The sequence below is a fragment of the Micrasema longulum genome, unplaced genomic scaffold, assembly GCF_059751315.1.
Source record: "Micrasema longulum isolate JH-2025_06_02 unplaced genomic scaffold, ASM5975131v1 h1tg001567l, whole genome shotgun sequence".
NCBI classification, from domain to species: domain Eukaryota; kingdom Metazoa; phylum Arthropoda; class Insecta; order Trichoptera; family Brachycentridae; genus Micrasema; species Micrasema longulum.
This window is the reverse complement of record NW_028278750.1, coordinates 484,920-501,341: the sequence shown is the minus strand read 5'-3', so window position 1 is coordinate 501,341 and position 16,422 is coordinate 484,920. Positions and strand designations below refer to the sequence as shown.

Here is a 16,422-nt window from a genome sequence, read left to right as displayed (position 1 = left end):
GTGTGTACCTATCTGTTATCAAAAAATAATAAATATAAATCATAAATAAAATAATAATAAATAAATGTAATTAAGACTAAGATTTTAGGCACGTGTACTTAAATAAAACATTTCTTTAAATAAACAAGATGTATTAATTTTTCTTAAGTTATCAACCAGATTTTGACAACCCTAAGGCTTATGAATTGCTTGTATGAAAACAAATAAAGTTTGGCGGGTAAATTTGCCCAATTGTTTTTAGACGAATATTTTATTAGTTAGCCATTGAAAATATGCTCAAACGACAATTTTGCCGTTGAATTAATAATTCGATAAAGTAGTTCTTAGACAAGAACGCCATATGAGCTACAGTTCAACAAATAATGGTTGCGGGCAAACATGGAGGAACATGCAGGTAATTTTGCCCGCCATCAAAATTTTAAATTGCTTGAAATTGCATTTAAATATGACTGAATTTACAAAATCCAATGTGAAAACGTTACACGGCCCGCACCACGTTTTTGGTAATCTATATATTATTACTCTAGAAAGGATTGATTGCGTCTCTCCTATTTCTGTACGGGCCAGTTTTGCCTGCTGGACGTCCGGTCAACGTGGGCAAACAGCCGCAGACCCCCAACCTCAGACCATCCACCACCTCATTATTTGACCACCGAGGATCCACACACGTGTAATTTTTTTTTTTAAATATGTTTCTTATGGCAGATAAAACATGTATATAAATTCTGGTAAATCAGTTTTTTTTTCAATAAATAAAATATAACAAAAATCTTAGCTTATATATTTTAACGTTTCACAGATTGGCCGCTAGTTTGTATCTATAAAACGCCTAGCGATTGGATCCACACACGGGAAAAAAGACTTAATGATGAATTAATATTTTATAAGCGTATAATATTATATAGCTCGTATCAAATATTGCAAATATGAATTATAAAAGCACGTCACACTTTAAGTACATATTAAGGCATTTCAACTGGCAACATTCCCACCGTAATTTGCAATGGCCGCCATTTCGTGTCTGACATCTGACAGTGTGGTGTATAATAAAGCGAGCTTTAATACGTAGTTAAGTGTATCTATAATATAATACATGTGCGGCGAATCCACCACCAGCAAAGAAACAACTTTGGGTAAATTTTCTAATGTTTTTTAGCAGAGTAGAAGCATTACTTGGCATCTGATGGATGTTATTTCAAGTCAACATGACGGGCGTTTGGTCCACGTAAACAACTCATTCAAAAAAATCTTAAACACGCAGCTTTTTTATACTAAGTGTTTTCATTCCTTTTCTAAACTGTGCGCCAGCTCTAACAACCACTATTTTTGTACTTAAAGCAAGGAGAAAACTAATACAACTGGATACAGAAACACAAGTGCGTCACGTAACAATAGGACATGAAGGAGGGTTTTTCGATGCATGGGCGATTATGACAGATTTTTTAAAGTCTATGGTTTTTATCATACTTTTTTGTTTAAGTCATAGAAAGAAAGTAGATTAAAAATGTTTTTTGAGCGACAGCTCAAATTTGTTGTCTTTTTTTTTCTTCTTTTTATTTTATGTACTGGGGTGTTCGATTATAGAAAAATACAGTTTTAAAATTTTCGGACTTAGAATCCGTCGATTATTAATCGTGATCAATCCACATAATGCTAAAATATACTAAGGTATATTTCAATTAAGAACCTTCACTGTTCAATATTCGTTCGAATCCCACTCTACCCCAACTCGATTCCATTTTCTAATAGTGATTTATTTACAACTCGTTGAAAATGGCCATCAAAATGAAATATTTGGGTAAATCATAAGAACGCAAAAATTTCTTTTTTCTAAAAAAAATAACATAATATCGTCACGCCACTAAATCACCGGTGAGTGGCGCCTGCTAACGACACTTCTAGTAAAATAATTATGGTATGCTACAAAGTCGCCCGTAAATAGAGCCCGCTAACGTCACTTAGCAAAAACGTCCTCATTTTTATTGTAGAATCTCGGTGACGCCATTAATTTCCTTTAAAAAATTATAGCGGTTTTTTGAATACGTGACCAATAAAAAAAATAAAAACATCGCTCCACATCTAACCTTTTTTTTTGTATTAATTTTTATTTAAGAAAGTAAACATGAACAGAAAAAATGTAAAAGGAAAAAAATGAAACCCACTAAACCGCGAAACCGGCTTGTCAGCAGGTTTCTTATTTTTCCTTTACAAAGAAAAACGTTAGAGATATGATATAAATTTAAAAAATAATATAAACATTATTTAGAACTAAAAGCATACGTATATTTTACACAAAATTTATACACAAAAATTAAATAGATTACTGTTAACATAAAATAATAATCAATGTAAAAATAATAAATAAAATCTTTAAGGCTATATTTTTTTTCTTAAAAGTTTCGTTTTTTCATTTTCTTTTAAGATCTGCTTAGGAATCTTATTGAAAATTTTAGTAATTGTATAATGAAGTGTTCTTTGGCCATACTTGTTTACAAATCTCGGTACTGTCGAGCCTTCACGTTTTTCTAGCCTTGTATTATGTGTATGGATATACCTTTTCTGGTAGTTACTATCAAATCGATATCTAGTAACAAATTTGAGCCATAGCATAGAATAGCATTTACATTTAATAAATTATAAACTATCAATCTAATGAATGAAACCAATAAACTAAAATCAATAAACACGATTGTATTAACAAGTTGTACTGTCCTGCGAATACTCCTCGGCTATAGAAGCTCCTTACAAACAGTGTGTGCTTGACAAAATCTTTAAAAAAAATTCGGCAAAGGCTGAATGTCGAGAGGTACCCTGTTATAAAATCGTACGCATTTTTAGGCAAAAGAAGTATTCACCCTTTGCATTCTAGTAGTAGGCACAGCCAGTTTTCAAGTGGCTCCTTCGTAGGGTAGATGTAACCGAAAGGCCGTGAAACCATGGAAGGTCGAATCTTCCAATTTGGCGTCGCAAAAATAGGCAAAATGTTATGTTATAGAATTTCTTATTATTTTGGATGCAATCAAAGATATTATTTTCAATTTAAATATTTTTTTTCTTTTTTTTTCTTCAATGTAGGTATAATTTACACGCTTATTGTAAGTCAATATAAACATAACCAAACAAAACAACACAAAGAGATAGTCATGTTTCCATAAAGAACTACACATTCCGAAAAAAAATCAAATAAACTAACGCAAATAAAATAATCCTATTAGTTCCATATACTGCTATCTTCCATGTACTCATTAAGTCCATACTAGGCCTTTTTTTGAAGTACACTTTTTATGAAAATTTTGAATTTATTGTCCTTCATAATTAGGACATTGTCGGGTATTCTATTGTAGAAGCGTACGCAGTGCCCCACAAACGACGTGCTTACCTTAATTAGCTTCAATTTTGGGATGACTAATTTGTCTTTACCTCTAATGTTGTGATTTTCATATATTTTTACGCACATACATAATATAATCATAAATATACTGACTGTATATCGTCATTTTTCGTTTCCAGAACATCAACTTTTACGTTAAACAAGGCATTTTGTTACACAAAATATAATTATGGAGTCTTCTTCAGTGAATGTGAAGGCTGAACCGGGGACTGGCGATGTAAAAGAAGATATTCTTCTCGATGGAGAATGGGCGCAACGTCCCTACAAAAGCAAAGAGCCAGGTGTTGCTACCGTGAAGGCTGAACCGGGGACTAGTGATGTAAAGGGAGATATTCTTCTCGGTGTTGAAGGAGCGCAACGTCCCTACAGAAGTAAAAAGCCAGGTGCAGCTACCGTGAAAGCTGAACCGGAGACAAGTGATGTAAAGGGAGATATTCTCCTTGGTGGGGAAAGAGCTCAATGTCCCTCTAGAAGGGAAGAGCCAGGTGTTGCTACCGTGAAGGCTGAACCGGGGACTGGCGATGTAAAGCAAGATATTCTCCTCGGTGGAAAAGGGGTGCAACGTCACTACGGAAGCGAGGAGCCATGTGTTGCTACCGCGAAGGCTGAACCGGGGACCAGCACTGACCAGCCCAAGATAACCAGTGAAAAAATTACCTACACAGAGATAGATATTGACTATCCAGATATTAAACAAGAATGTTTGGATTCCTCTCGTCACAAAAAAATTGCTTCATGTAAGTATTACTTTCACATTATCTGCTCTGAGATTACGTCTGCGGACTATAAATGATCGTAGGCCGAGGACTTTTACTTTTTTTAAATTTTATTTTTTTATTTATTTGGATAACCAACAGCTATAATTATCTTATATATATATATATCACAAAACAAATAACAAATAAGCCAATTAGAGGTTTTCACAAGTAGCATCACAGTAAGTTAAAAAAGATTCTCGAACATAAAATGAATAGTAATTAAATGTAAATTTAAAAGAAAAGAAAAAATACTACGAATTATTTCGAAAGCAAACGCCGTACGTCATTAAGATTATTTGCAAATAAATCTATGTTAAATGATTTATTTATTACATTAAAATTATTAAAAGTTCGCCATAAATATGAATTTTGCCTATAATTAGATGAAACAAGAGGTATGTGAAGAAGAGAGTTATATCTTAAAACTTTGGAAGGAACATTGATAGAAAGTTTGCAAAGTAGTTCGGGACAGTCAATTGAACCAGAGGCAATTTTAAGTTAATAAATTATATCCGCTATTTCACGACGTTTTTGCAGAGGAAATAGGTGATGTTTTTTTACGTATATGAATATACTGGTCGGATTTAAACTCAAGTTTCAACCGGAAACACATGAACTTTACGATTTTTATTTAAATATTTTCAATGCGTGATATCTGCACATTGTACATAGGATTCCAAATTTGTGATGCATATTCTAAGTTGCTTCGCACTAATGTACAGTAAAGGATTTTAAGTGTCTTTGCCATAGTGAACGATGTAGAGCTACGCATAACAAAGCCAAGCGCACGCGATGACTTTTTTATGATGCTGTCAACATGGGCGTCAAAAAGTAATTTACTATCATGGAAGACACCTAGATCCTTTACACATAATGAGCGTTGGAGGTTTTGACCCTTAAGCACATAGTTAGTACGTAAAAATTTTACTTTGCGACTAAATGTAATAACTGAACACTTAGAAGGATTAAGGTCCAAGCAGTTGGAGTTGCAGTAATCCTCTAGACGGTCGAGATCTGACTGCAGATCAAAGACGTCAGCTGGGGTCTTGATTGTTGCAAAAATTTTCATGTCGTCAGCAAAACAAATCAAACGCGAAGAGGTAAAGCATTTATCAATGTCATTAACAAAAATTATGAAGAGCAAGGGTCCCAGAAGAGACCCTTGAGGCACCCCGGTGGGGACCCGTACCCAACTAGAAATAAAATTATTAACCACTACCGCTTGCGACCTGTCGTCTATATAAGATGAAAACCATCTGAAGAGGTCACCTCTAATACCGATTTTAGTTATTTTTTTTAATAGTAATTTGTGATCGATTCGGTCGAAGCATTTACTGTAATCGGTGTAAATAACGTCTACCTGATGACCACCGTCCATTGAATCAGTAAGGTAATCATTAAGTAAGATTAAATTTGAAACAGTAGATCTCCCTTTTAGAAAGCCATGTTGAGATGAACTCAGTGAGTTTTTAATGGCGGAACATAGTTGGTTATAGATTATTCTTTCAAATACTTTAGACACTATACACAGTTAAGAAATTGGTCTATAATTGGCAATATCGGTTTTAGGCGCTTTCTTGTGGACTGGTGTTATAAAAGCGGATTTCCAAATATGTGGGATTGTGCATTCTTTGAGAGATCTTTTGAATAGCAAAGTGATTGGTACACATATAGTACATATTCTGCCCATATATGAACATCTTTATTCCTTCAATTCTTTCATCTGTTGATATTTGTGAAGTTAAAGAGCTGAAACATTTATTTATGCTGGTGAGATTCGTGTAATTGAATTATTACACCTACATACTAGGCAACGCCTTCTTTTAAATGTTCTTCATCTCTGTTGTAATATGTTAATACAAACAGTTCCTCAGGGAGTTGAATCCAGTTCTTGTCAACAAAAATTTGGACAAGCTTAAAATATTGTTGATTTCAATAACAATTTTAAAAAAACTTAAGCATTTCTCTCTTCACTTTTTCAACAAAGCTTAAATTATACTTAAATTGTATTTTTCTCGTCAGCTTATTTATGATTTTTTTTAATTGTTTCAGGTCTACAAGCAAGAAAAAAATATTTCTCCTGTTCTGAGTGTAAATATAAATGTTCAACGAAAACTCGTTTAATATCGCACTTGGCGACTCATATCGGCGAGAAACCATTCTCATGCTCAAAATGCCAATTTAAATGCTCATATAAAGGTTACTTGAAATCACATATGTTAACTCATACCGGTGAGAAACCATTCTCATGCTCAGAATGCCCATTCAAATGTTCAATTAAAGGTACTTTAAAATCACATATGTTAACTCATACCGGTGATAAACCATTCTCATGCTTAGAGTGCCAATACAAATGTTCTTTTAAAGGTGCTTTAAAATCTCACATGTTAATTCACACCGGTGAGAAACCATTCTCATGCTCAGAGTGCGAATTCAAATGTTCTCAACGTAGTACTTTAAAGTTTCACATGTTGACTCATACCGGTGAGAAACTATTCTCGTGCCCAGAATGCCAATATAAATGTTCTCGAAATGGTAATTTAAAATCGCACATGTTAATTCACACCGGTGAGAAACCATTCTCATGCTCAGAGTGCCAAGTGAAATTTGCTCAGAAAGGAACTTTAAAATTACACATGTTAATTCATACCGGTGAGAAACCGTTGTCATGCTCAAAGTGCCAATATAAATGTTCTCGAAGAGGATCTCTCAAATCACACATGTTGGCTCATACTAGTGAGAATCCATTCTCCTGCTCGGAGTGCCTGTTCAAATGTTCTCTGGAAGGTATTCTAAAATCACACATGTCAACTCACACCGGTAAGAAACCATTATTATGTTCAGAATGTCAATATCAATTTTTACACGTCGAAAAGTTTAATTCACACTTGCTATCTCACACAAGCGAGAAACCATTCTCATGTTCCGAGTGCCAATTTAAATGTTCTCGGAAAGGTACCTTAAAAACGCACATGCTTACTCATACCGGTGAGAAACCATTCTCATGCTCAGAGTGCCAATATAAATGTTCTCAGAGAAGTACTTTAAAATCACACATGTTTACTCATACCGGTGAGAAACCATTTTCATGCTTAGTGTGCCAATTTAAATGTTCTCAAGGAGGTTCTTTAAGATTACACATGTTAACTCATGCCGATGAGAAACCATTTTCATGCTCAGAATGCCAATTTAAATGTTCTCGATATTTTCAGTTAAAATCCCACATGTTAACTCATACCAGTTAGAAACCATCGTCATGCTCAGAGCGATAATTTAAATATTCTCATAACGGTACTTTAAAATCTTACATATAAACAAATACCAGTGAGAATCTATTACCATGCTCGGGGTGCCTGTTCAAATGCTTTCTGGAAGGTATTTTTAAATCACACCTGTTAACTCACACCGGTAAGAAACCATTCTTATGTTCAGAATGTCAATATCAATTTTTACAGTTTCGGGCAAACCAAGCAACCCCGTATTATTTGTAATATGTATTGAATATAATTTATATTAGCAATATACACCATAATCTTGTTTAATGTTTGAACTGTTTGTGTTGTTTTAAATTATTTTTTGTCAATGTATTTTATTTAGTTTTGGTTAGACTATAATAAATTTCTAGTGGCAATATTCCGCCATGTAACCATGTACACCTTGTTATTATTTTTCTGTTTATCACATTGTAGGTATATAATGGTTAATAAAGATTAATTATTATTATTAAGTTTGATTCTCACTAACTTGTTATCTCATACTATCGAGAAACCATTCCCATGTTCAGAGTGCCCACTGTAAATGTTCTCGGAAAGGTACTTTAAAAACACACGTGTTAATTCACACCGGTGAGAAACTATTTTCATGCTCAGAGTGCCAATATAATTGCTATCGGAATTGTACTTTCAAATCACACATCTTGACGAATACCCGTGAGGAGACCTTCTCATGCTCAGATCATTTACAACTTTCAATGTCCCTTTCACTGTCGCTCTAAACCCCCCTCTCCTTGTTTACGAGGTTAGGAAAAAGGGAAGTGTAAATAAATAACTCCATCACCCAGTTCAAACATCTTTATGTCGAATGAAAAGAATGCTAAAACAAGTATGTATACGAAAATGAAAACTAATGTGAGACGAGGACGACCAAGAAAGATGTGGCATGATCAGATAAACCAAGATCTTAAGACTGGCCATGTCAAAAGCAGACACAACCGAAGTGCATGTGTGACAAGATGAATGAATGTGGAAGAAGCTAGAAATGTATACTAGGATAGATGTGTGTGGCAGTCCATTCTCTCTGCCTACCTCTACGGAGAAACGGCGTGACGTTAGTAGTAGTAGTAGTATTCTCACATCTTACATCTTCGAGATTTGCACTGGTTAAAAAGCCCAGAGAGAATAAATTACAAGCTTTGCTGGACAGTATTCAAATCCTTCCATGAAATGGCTCCAAGGTTACGATTGGACTTTTGTATTAGGGAAAATACATGTCAAATAAAATCTACTCTTAGGTCAGCATTTGATTCAGGCAGAGGAAAACTTGTCGAAATCCGGCGCTCTCCAAACACCAGGTTCAAATATCGTGCTTTTGCCGTTGCCGGCCCCCCTGCCCGGAACCGATTGCCTTCAAACTTACGAATCATCGACAGTAGTCAATTCAGATCCCAATTAAAATCTCACTTCTTTAGTTTGTCATACCCTCAATTTTAAATCAAAAAAATTAATATGTCACTTTAGCGGAGTTAGAATGTAAGTTTAGGTATACAATTGTAAAGCGCCCACAAAAATGGCGCTGTATAAATCGCTAATAACAGGCGCTTTAATCTAACCTTATATTGTCGACGGGAACTATAATCGACGAAATAAAATTAATCAACTAGTCAGGTACTCAAGCGGTATTTGGCCATAATTAGTTTTTGTCTATCACAATGCTGTTTGTCTATGGTTTCGCTGTCAAACACGAAGCACAAAGTACGCTTCCTTATCTCGTGGACTTATAGTGCATCAATTGCGATACTATTGGACAATCATACGAAGTTTTTACATAAACATCACTGCAAAAAGTAAGCAACGATCCCAGTTTGCAAAGTAGAACAGTATACATTTCATTTGTAGCACCACAGGGGGCCCAATTACAGGCGTGAACACAGCCAGTAGCTCAATCACAAATAACTATCGACGTGCTTAAAAACATGCAAAGAATTTTAGCGATCACAATGAACAATAATTAACATTTAAATTAATTTCAACAGAGGGGGAAAACATTTTCGAGAAGGGAATATGGAAGTCTAGGCATATACTGGGCTTATGACCTGTCATTGTCACTTTACACACTGTGTTACATTCACCATGTTGCCCATGTTTGATCATCCACATTTCCTCAACTCTTCCATCTGTTGACTTTTGTGAAGTAAAAGAGCTGAAACCTTCATCACGTGGGTGAGATTTATCCGGCTGAACCAAATCACCTACTAGGCAACGCCTGAAAACAATTTTCCAATTTGTATACTCCTTTTACCAGGTAGTTAATTCAACAAAGTTCGAGTATGTCCAAATGCTTGCAGACTGGCTGGATTTCCTCCCTAGGGAGTTATTCACATTTAAATTTATTTCAACAGAGAGGGAAAACATTTTTGAGAAGGGAATAACTCCGCGGGAGGAAATCCAGCCAGTCTGCAAGCATTTGGACATACTCAAACATTGTTGAATAATTAGCATGCTTAAGTTATTGCAGTCGTAAGTCAACGCGTGTGTAATCTCTAAGTCAACGCTCGTGTCGGTTTGTTTTTTGTTTTCCTCGTAAATAAATACAGTTCACTTGCAAAAATTGGCGTTCACTATAAAAAAATACTACAATATAAGTTCGAAGCACCAGAAAATGACCACCCCCCGGTAAATGACCATTGGTAAATAAAACTAAATATAACAAGAATTGACACGTGTGTCCTGTCATCACGAGAAATTATGACAAAAGCGGCAGGCAGAGACGTCTGTTGGTGAGAAACAAAACCTTCAATTGTGAACTGTGTCTGTGCCTTGTCAAACGGTAATAGTGCGTCTTCCCGGTGTTCTGAGATTATAAGAGGTTATTTTATTATAAGGAAAGGCGTGGTAAGTGTTGTATTTTGTGTTATTTCTTATGCAATTCCTTGAATATTTCCGTATTTTAATATGTCAGTGTTTTATAATGTTGCAATGTAACAACATGTAAGGATTAAATCAATATAACCCGAAAAAAAATATTTTTTTAAGAAAGTGTTAATTTTTTTCAGGTGTGATGGTCTTTACTGTGTTATATTTATATTTAGAACATAAGATTTTCTCATGGATATTGATATATTTTATTTAGAGATGTTATGTTTCTTTTTTACTTTTTGTTTTTTGTATTGTATCTTCACTATTTTTTTTTAGTTTTAATTATTATATTATTTCATCCTATGTACTACATGTTTATTGAGCACTGCTGTGATTTTTTCTGTAAATTATTATTTTTTGTTAAAGGTTCTTTGAACCGCTGATGTATTAATAAATAAATAAATGAATAACAAGCAACAGCACTAAATATATTATTAATATTTCAAGTATTTGGGAAAAACATTTACATTATCCCAAAATAGAATTGAATCCGCAAACCGAACGTAAAATAGAAAAGGTTCCACATGCATTAATATCAGGTGGTTGGAAAGAATACTATGACAAGAAAGAAGAAGTAAAAAAAAATCAAGAAAGTGCTGCGCTGAAACGAAATGAAGAAAGACAAAAAAATAAACATTCAAAATTAAACATTAAAATATTTTCCATAAAAAAATCAACAATAAACAGTAAAGCATTGGTGAAAGTCTCGACTTCCGCGGTGGCGTCAGATAATCAAGATGGCACTCTAATGATAATTTTCTGTCTTGAAAAAATGAAGTTAGGAAGTGCTGAAGATGAGGATCAGAAGAGTCAAGAAACTAACAAACTAAATGTTGACATTCCAAGTTCTTCGACAGCAGTAAAAAACGAATTCAAAACTGTCGAAACAACAAATAATAAACGAAAGTCCGAGCTCGGAGAAGATAAAATTGATCTCTCAACATGCCAAACATTTGGCAAGCGTAAACTTGCAAAATTATATATTGTAAAAGTGTTGGAAGAATGTGACTCAAACGATATTGAAATTCCTCTATTCTCCATCCCTGTTGTAATTTGTTAATCTTAATGAGTCCCAAGGGGGTGAAATCCAGTCTTTTGTCTGCAAAATTTGGACAAACTCAATTATTGTAATGAAACCAACTGGTCCAATAAGAAGTTAAAAAATTGAAAAATTGTTTTCAGGCGTTGCCTAGTGTGTGAAATTATTCAGTCAGATGAATAAAAACACAACAATAAAAGTTTCAGCTCTTTAACTTCAGAAAAATTAACAAATGTTAGAATTGAAGAAATATGGATGTTCAAATATTGGCAAAATGGTGAATGTTACACAGTGTGTAAAGTGGCCACTTAAACCAGCCAATGACAGGTCATAAGGCTTGTAAATGCCTAGACTTCCATATTCCCTTATTTAAGGTATTCTCCATCCCTGTTGTAATTTGTTAAGATTTTTGTAATTTTTTATTATTTAAAAAAAACCTTTTTATCAGAATTTACATAAATATTTTATCTGCCATTTGAAACATAAAAAAATATAATTACAAAAAATACCTCTGAGGATCCAATCGATAGGCGTTTCATATAATAAAATATTTTTGTCTTCCTCGTTGACTGGACCGTGGCGTCTTTTGTAATCCGGGTATTTGTGGTCGGGTGAGGTGGTCGAATGGTCTGAGGTCGGGGGTCTGTGGCTGAGTTCGGACGTCCAGCGGGCAAAATGGGCGCCCGTACAGAGAGAAGACAGACGCAATAAATCAATTCTCAAGTAATAATATATAGATAATTTCTAGTCAAGTTTCTAGATCAAAAAAAAATTGTCTCTTCTTTTAAGGAAAAAATATGGAAATCGCTTCCGTGAATATTAAGGCTGAACCGGGGACAAGCAATGTCGAAGGAGATAATTTACATACTGAGGAAGGGACGCCATGCTCCCACAAAAGCGAGGAACCAAGTATTGCTACCGTGAAGGCTGAACCGGGGACTGGCGATGTAGGAGATAATGTCCATACTCGGGATGGGGCTCCACGTCTCTTCAAATGGGAGGAGCCAGGTCTTGTTACAGTGAAGGCTGAAGTGAGGACAAGTACTGACCAGCCTAGGATAACCAGTGATGTTACCTACAATGAAATAGATATTATTTTTTCTGACATTAAACAAGAATTAGATTCTTCTCCGAACGATGACATTGCCGCAAGTAAGTGTTCCTACCTTCCGAAGGATTTGTTTATTTAAAATTAAAAATATGCTCTTTAAGAATTGACTGTAAAATTAAATTTAAAATTACAGACCAATTTACTAATTTTACATTTATATTTACTATGGAAACAGAAGGATAAGAAAAAAATTAAATCATTTTCAAGTTTCTTACAAGTTAATTGTTATATATTACTGAAACAAAAAAAAGTGACACTTTAGTCCACCAATTCAGAATAACCGGTGACCGGTTTCATCGCTTTAGCGACATCTTCGTGACTAGTATCTTTTTATAAAATTATTTTTTTACGGAAACAGTAAGGATAGAGAATTCGAAATAATAAAATAGTTATTTGATTTTTTTGTCTGAATTATTTTTGTCTGAAAATAAAGGGTTGCGGGGTAAATAAAATGTAATGTAATGGTATTTTAATGAGATTACAAACATAAATATTTAAACATTTAAGTTTGTAAGTGAAAATTCTTGATGGAAGTTCATTGTAATTTATTATATAAATAAAACATAAATATTAACATATTACAACAGAGACGAAGAACATTTAAGAGAAGGCAATATAGAAATCTAGGCATCTACAAGGCTTATGACCTGTCAATGGCTGGTTTAAGTGGCCACTTAACACATTGTGCAACATTCACCATTCTGCCCATATTTGAACATCTCGATTTTTTCGATTGATTTTACTTTTTTTTTTGCACCACTACAGGCCAGGAGGCCTAATTACAGTGGTGAATTACATCACAGAGCACCCAGGCTTGAGAAAAATCACATTTTAATTTTTGTGTTCTCACCGGGAATCGAACCCGGAACCTTCCGTGCGTGAGTCAAGCGTCTTGACCACTACGCCGCGGAGGCCGCCTTTTTTCATAACTATCTGAATTTTTTCCCGACCATTTTTTAATGAACGTTGATTTTATAGGAATACTTTTTATCTCTTTTCATTTTTTGTTAGTTCATTAAAAGATTTGAAGAGGTTTCATACATATTTTTTATTTGTTGCAGGTTTACAAGCAAGCCAGAAATATTTCGCCTGTTCGGTGTGTCAATATAAATGCCCGAATAAAAGAAGTTTGAAATCGCACATGTCAACTCACACCGGAGAGAAATCATTCACATGCCCAAATTGCGTGTCAAAATTTTCTCGCAAAGATACTTTGAAAAAACATATAATGATTCATACAGGCGTAAAACCATTCTCATGCTTAGAATGCCAATTCAAATGTTCACGGAGGGATACGTTGAAATCACACATGTTAACTCACACCGGCGAAAAACCGTTCGCATGCTCAGAGTGCCAATTCAAATGTTCTCAAAAAAGGCATTTAAAATCACACATTTTAACTCATACCGGTGAGAAACCGTTCTCATGCTCAAAGTGCCAATTTCAATGTTCATGGAGGAATACATTTAAATCACACATGATAACTCACTCCAGTGAGAACCATTTATCTTGCTCAGAGTGCCAATTTAAATGTCAAAACAAAAGTAATTTGAAATTACATATGTTGGTTCATACCGGTGAGAAACCTTTCTCATGCTCAGAGTGCCAATTTAAATGTCTTCGGAAAGGTGCCTTAAAAAAACACATTTTAACTCATACCGGTGAAAAACCATTCTCATGCTCAGAGTGCAAATTAAAATTTACTCAAAAAACTCATTTGAAATCACACATGCTAACTCATACTGGTGAGAAACCATTCTCATGCTCAGAATGCCAATTTAAATGTTCTCATAAAGGTTCTCTGAAATTACATATGTTTACTCATACCGGTGAAAAACCGTTTTCATGCACAGAGTGCGAGTTTAAATGCTCACTTAAAAATAACTTGAAATCACACATGTATACTCATTCCAGAGAGAAACCATTCTCATGCTCAAAGTGCGAATTAAAATTTTCTCAAAAAACTCATTTGAATTCCCACATTTTAACTCACACCGGTGAGAAACCATTCTCATGCTCAGAGTGCCAGTTGAAATTTTCACAAAAAAGTAATATGAAAACGCACATGTTAACCCATAGTGGAGAGAAACCTTTCTCGTGCTTGAGGTGCCAATATAAATGTACTAAAAAAAGTTATCTGACATCGCATATGTTAACTCATACTGGTGAGAAACCATTCTCATGCTCAGAGTGCCAATTTAAATGTTCTCAGAAAGCTACTTTAAATTCACACATGTTAACTCATACCGGTGAGAAACGGTTCTTATGCACAGAGTGCAAATTCAAATGTTCTCTTCGCAATTCTTTGAAATTACATATGTTAATTCATACCGGAGAGAAACCATTCTCATGTTCAGTGTGCCCATTTAAATTTTCACGTAGCGGTACTTTAAAGTCACATATGTTAATTCATACCGGTGAGAAACCATTCTCATGCTCAGAATGCCAGTTCAAAAGTTCCCATAGAGGTTCTTTGAAATCGCACATTTTGACCCATACAGGAGAGAAACCGTTCTCGTGCTCAGAGTGCCAATATAAATGTTCTCAGAGACAAAAATTTAAATCACACATGTTGATCCATACTGGCGAGAAACCAATCGCATGTTCAGAGTGCCGGTTTAAATGTTCCCGGAGATATACTTTAAAAATACACATGCTTTCTCATACAAGTGAGAATTTATTCTCATGCTCAGATTGTAAGAATAAGTTTTCAAAAAAAAAAGATTTGATTCGTCATACAGTAAACCACATTGGGGAGAAAGTTCTTTCTGTGACCATACTGAAAATGTGAATTGTTGGAAACCTGTAACGGATTGTTGATTCTAAAAAAAATATCTTCAACAAGTAATGAAATGCCGAGGGGTTGAACGTTACCCTTAGTTTCTCACCTCCCTAATCCCCACCACTTAAAAAAATATCGCTGAATCAAAATAGTAAATATTATAGTGTGTGAAGTGTCAACTTAAACCAGCCAATGACAAGTCATAAGCCCTGTAAATACCTAGACTTCCATATTACCTTCTCAAAAATGTTCTCCGTCCCTGTTGTAATTTGTTAATATTAAAGATTTGACGTGACGGGTCTAAATTTCAACACAGTTAATGTTTTCAGACTCAAAACAACGGCGCAATCACGAATGATTGTCGACGTGCTTTAAAACATGCTAAGCGTTTGAGCCATCACAATGAACAATAACGAACATGCTCAAGTTATCGCGGTCATAAGCCAACGCTCGTGGCGGTGTGTGTTTTGTTTTCCTCGTAAATACGTACAGCTCATTGCCGAAAAATCGGCGTTTATTATAAAAATAATAAAATATACTGCATTTGCAAAATAGTAAGGAGTATGTAATACAATAAAGTGAAAATTAATTACGAACAATTATTATGGCGACTGCTTTTTCGAGATCCGGCTTGCCGACCGCCGGCTTAATGCAATAAATACCATGATAAATTTTGCTTTTTATCTTATTTATATTTTTATCAATTTGCTATTTTATAAATATTACCTTCTTTAAAATGTGTTTCATCTCTATTGTTACATGTAAGTATTTACAGCTTCCCAGGGAGTTGAATTTAAGTCCTTGTCTACAGAAATTTGGACAAACTTAAAATATTGTTATACAATTTTTTTCTCCTATAAAACTTGCCTGACCACTAATAAATTCTCATAATTCGCGAATCGTACAATAGATACCCAGATAGCAATGTAAACTTGACTCAAGCTTGTATCAAATTTGAAGTATCAAGAGTGAAAGCTTGACCCAAGTTTGAGATTGCAACTATGTTGACGTGAGGCAAGTTTAAATTTAACTTGCCATCCACCAAACTTTCATGACGTTTGTTTTGACAAACATCCTACAAGGTTACCACACACCAATATTCATGCAATTACGGGTTTTTTTCTACAAAGCCACAACGAACTCGAAGCTTAAAAATAAGACAATTTAATAAAATATGCTGTTATCATTTCTCAGTATATTTGTTTTG

General features: G+C 34.5%; 2 protein-coding genes across 2 annotated transcripts; both read left to right on the top strand.

The window, feature by feature from the left end:
- The first annotated feature begins 1,012 nt into the window (after positions 1-1,012).
- Positions 1,013-7,800, top strand: LOC148274850 (uncharacterized). The gene is made up of 3 exons (XM_088236544.1): positions 1,013-1,133; positions 3,511-4,128; positions 6,202-7,800. Exons 2-3 carry the CDS (start codon positions 3,561-3,563, stop codon positions 7,392-7,394), a joined length of 1,761 nt encoding a protein of 586 aa, XP_088092670.1. The 5' UTR covers positions 1,013-1,133; positions 3,511-3,560; the 3' UTR covers positions 7,395-7,800.
- Positions 7,801-9,095: 1,295 nt separating this feature from the next.
- LOC148274849 (uncharacterized) lies at positions 9,096-15,890 on the top strand. The gene is made up of 3 exons (XM_088236521.1): positions 9,096-9,211; positions 12,112-12,474; positions 13,495-15,890. The coding sequence occupies exons 2-3, from the start codon at positions 12,120-12,122 to the stop codon at positions 15,222-15,224; spliced, it is 2,085 nt and encodes a 694-aa protein (XP_088092647.1). The 5' UTR covers positions 9,096-9,211; positions 12,112-12,119; the 3' UTR covers positions 15,225-15,890.
- The last annotated feature ends 532 nt before the right edge of the window (positions 15,891-16,422 follow it).

Excerpts from the sequence above, each read along its gene's own strand:
- LOC148274850 (XM_088236544.1), top strand. The coding sequence starts at position 3,561 with ATGGAGTCTTCTTCAGTGAATGTGAAGGCTGAACCGGGGACTGGCGAT. Across the intron at positions 4,129-6,201 it reads TCACAAAAAAATTGCTTCAT|GTCTACAAGCAAGAAAAAAA; the intron begins GTAAGTATTACT and ends TAATTGTTTCAG.
- LOC148274849 (XM_088236521.1), top strand. The coding sequence starts at position 12,120 with ATGGAAATCGCTTCCGTGAATATTAAGGCTGAACCGGGGACAAGCAAT. Across the intron at positions 12,475-13,494 it reads GAACGATGACATTGCCGCAA|GTTTACAAGCAAGCCAGAAA; the intron begins GTAAGTGTTCCT and ends TATTTGTTGCAG.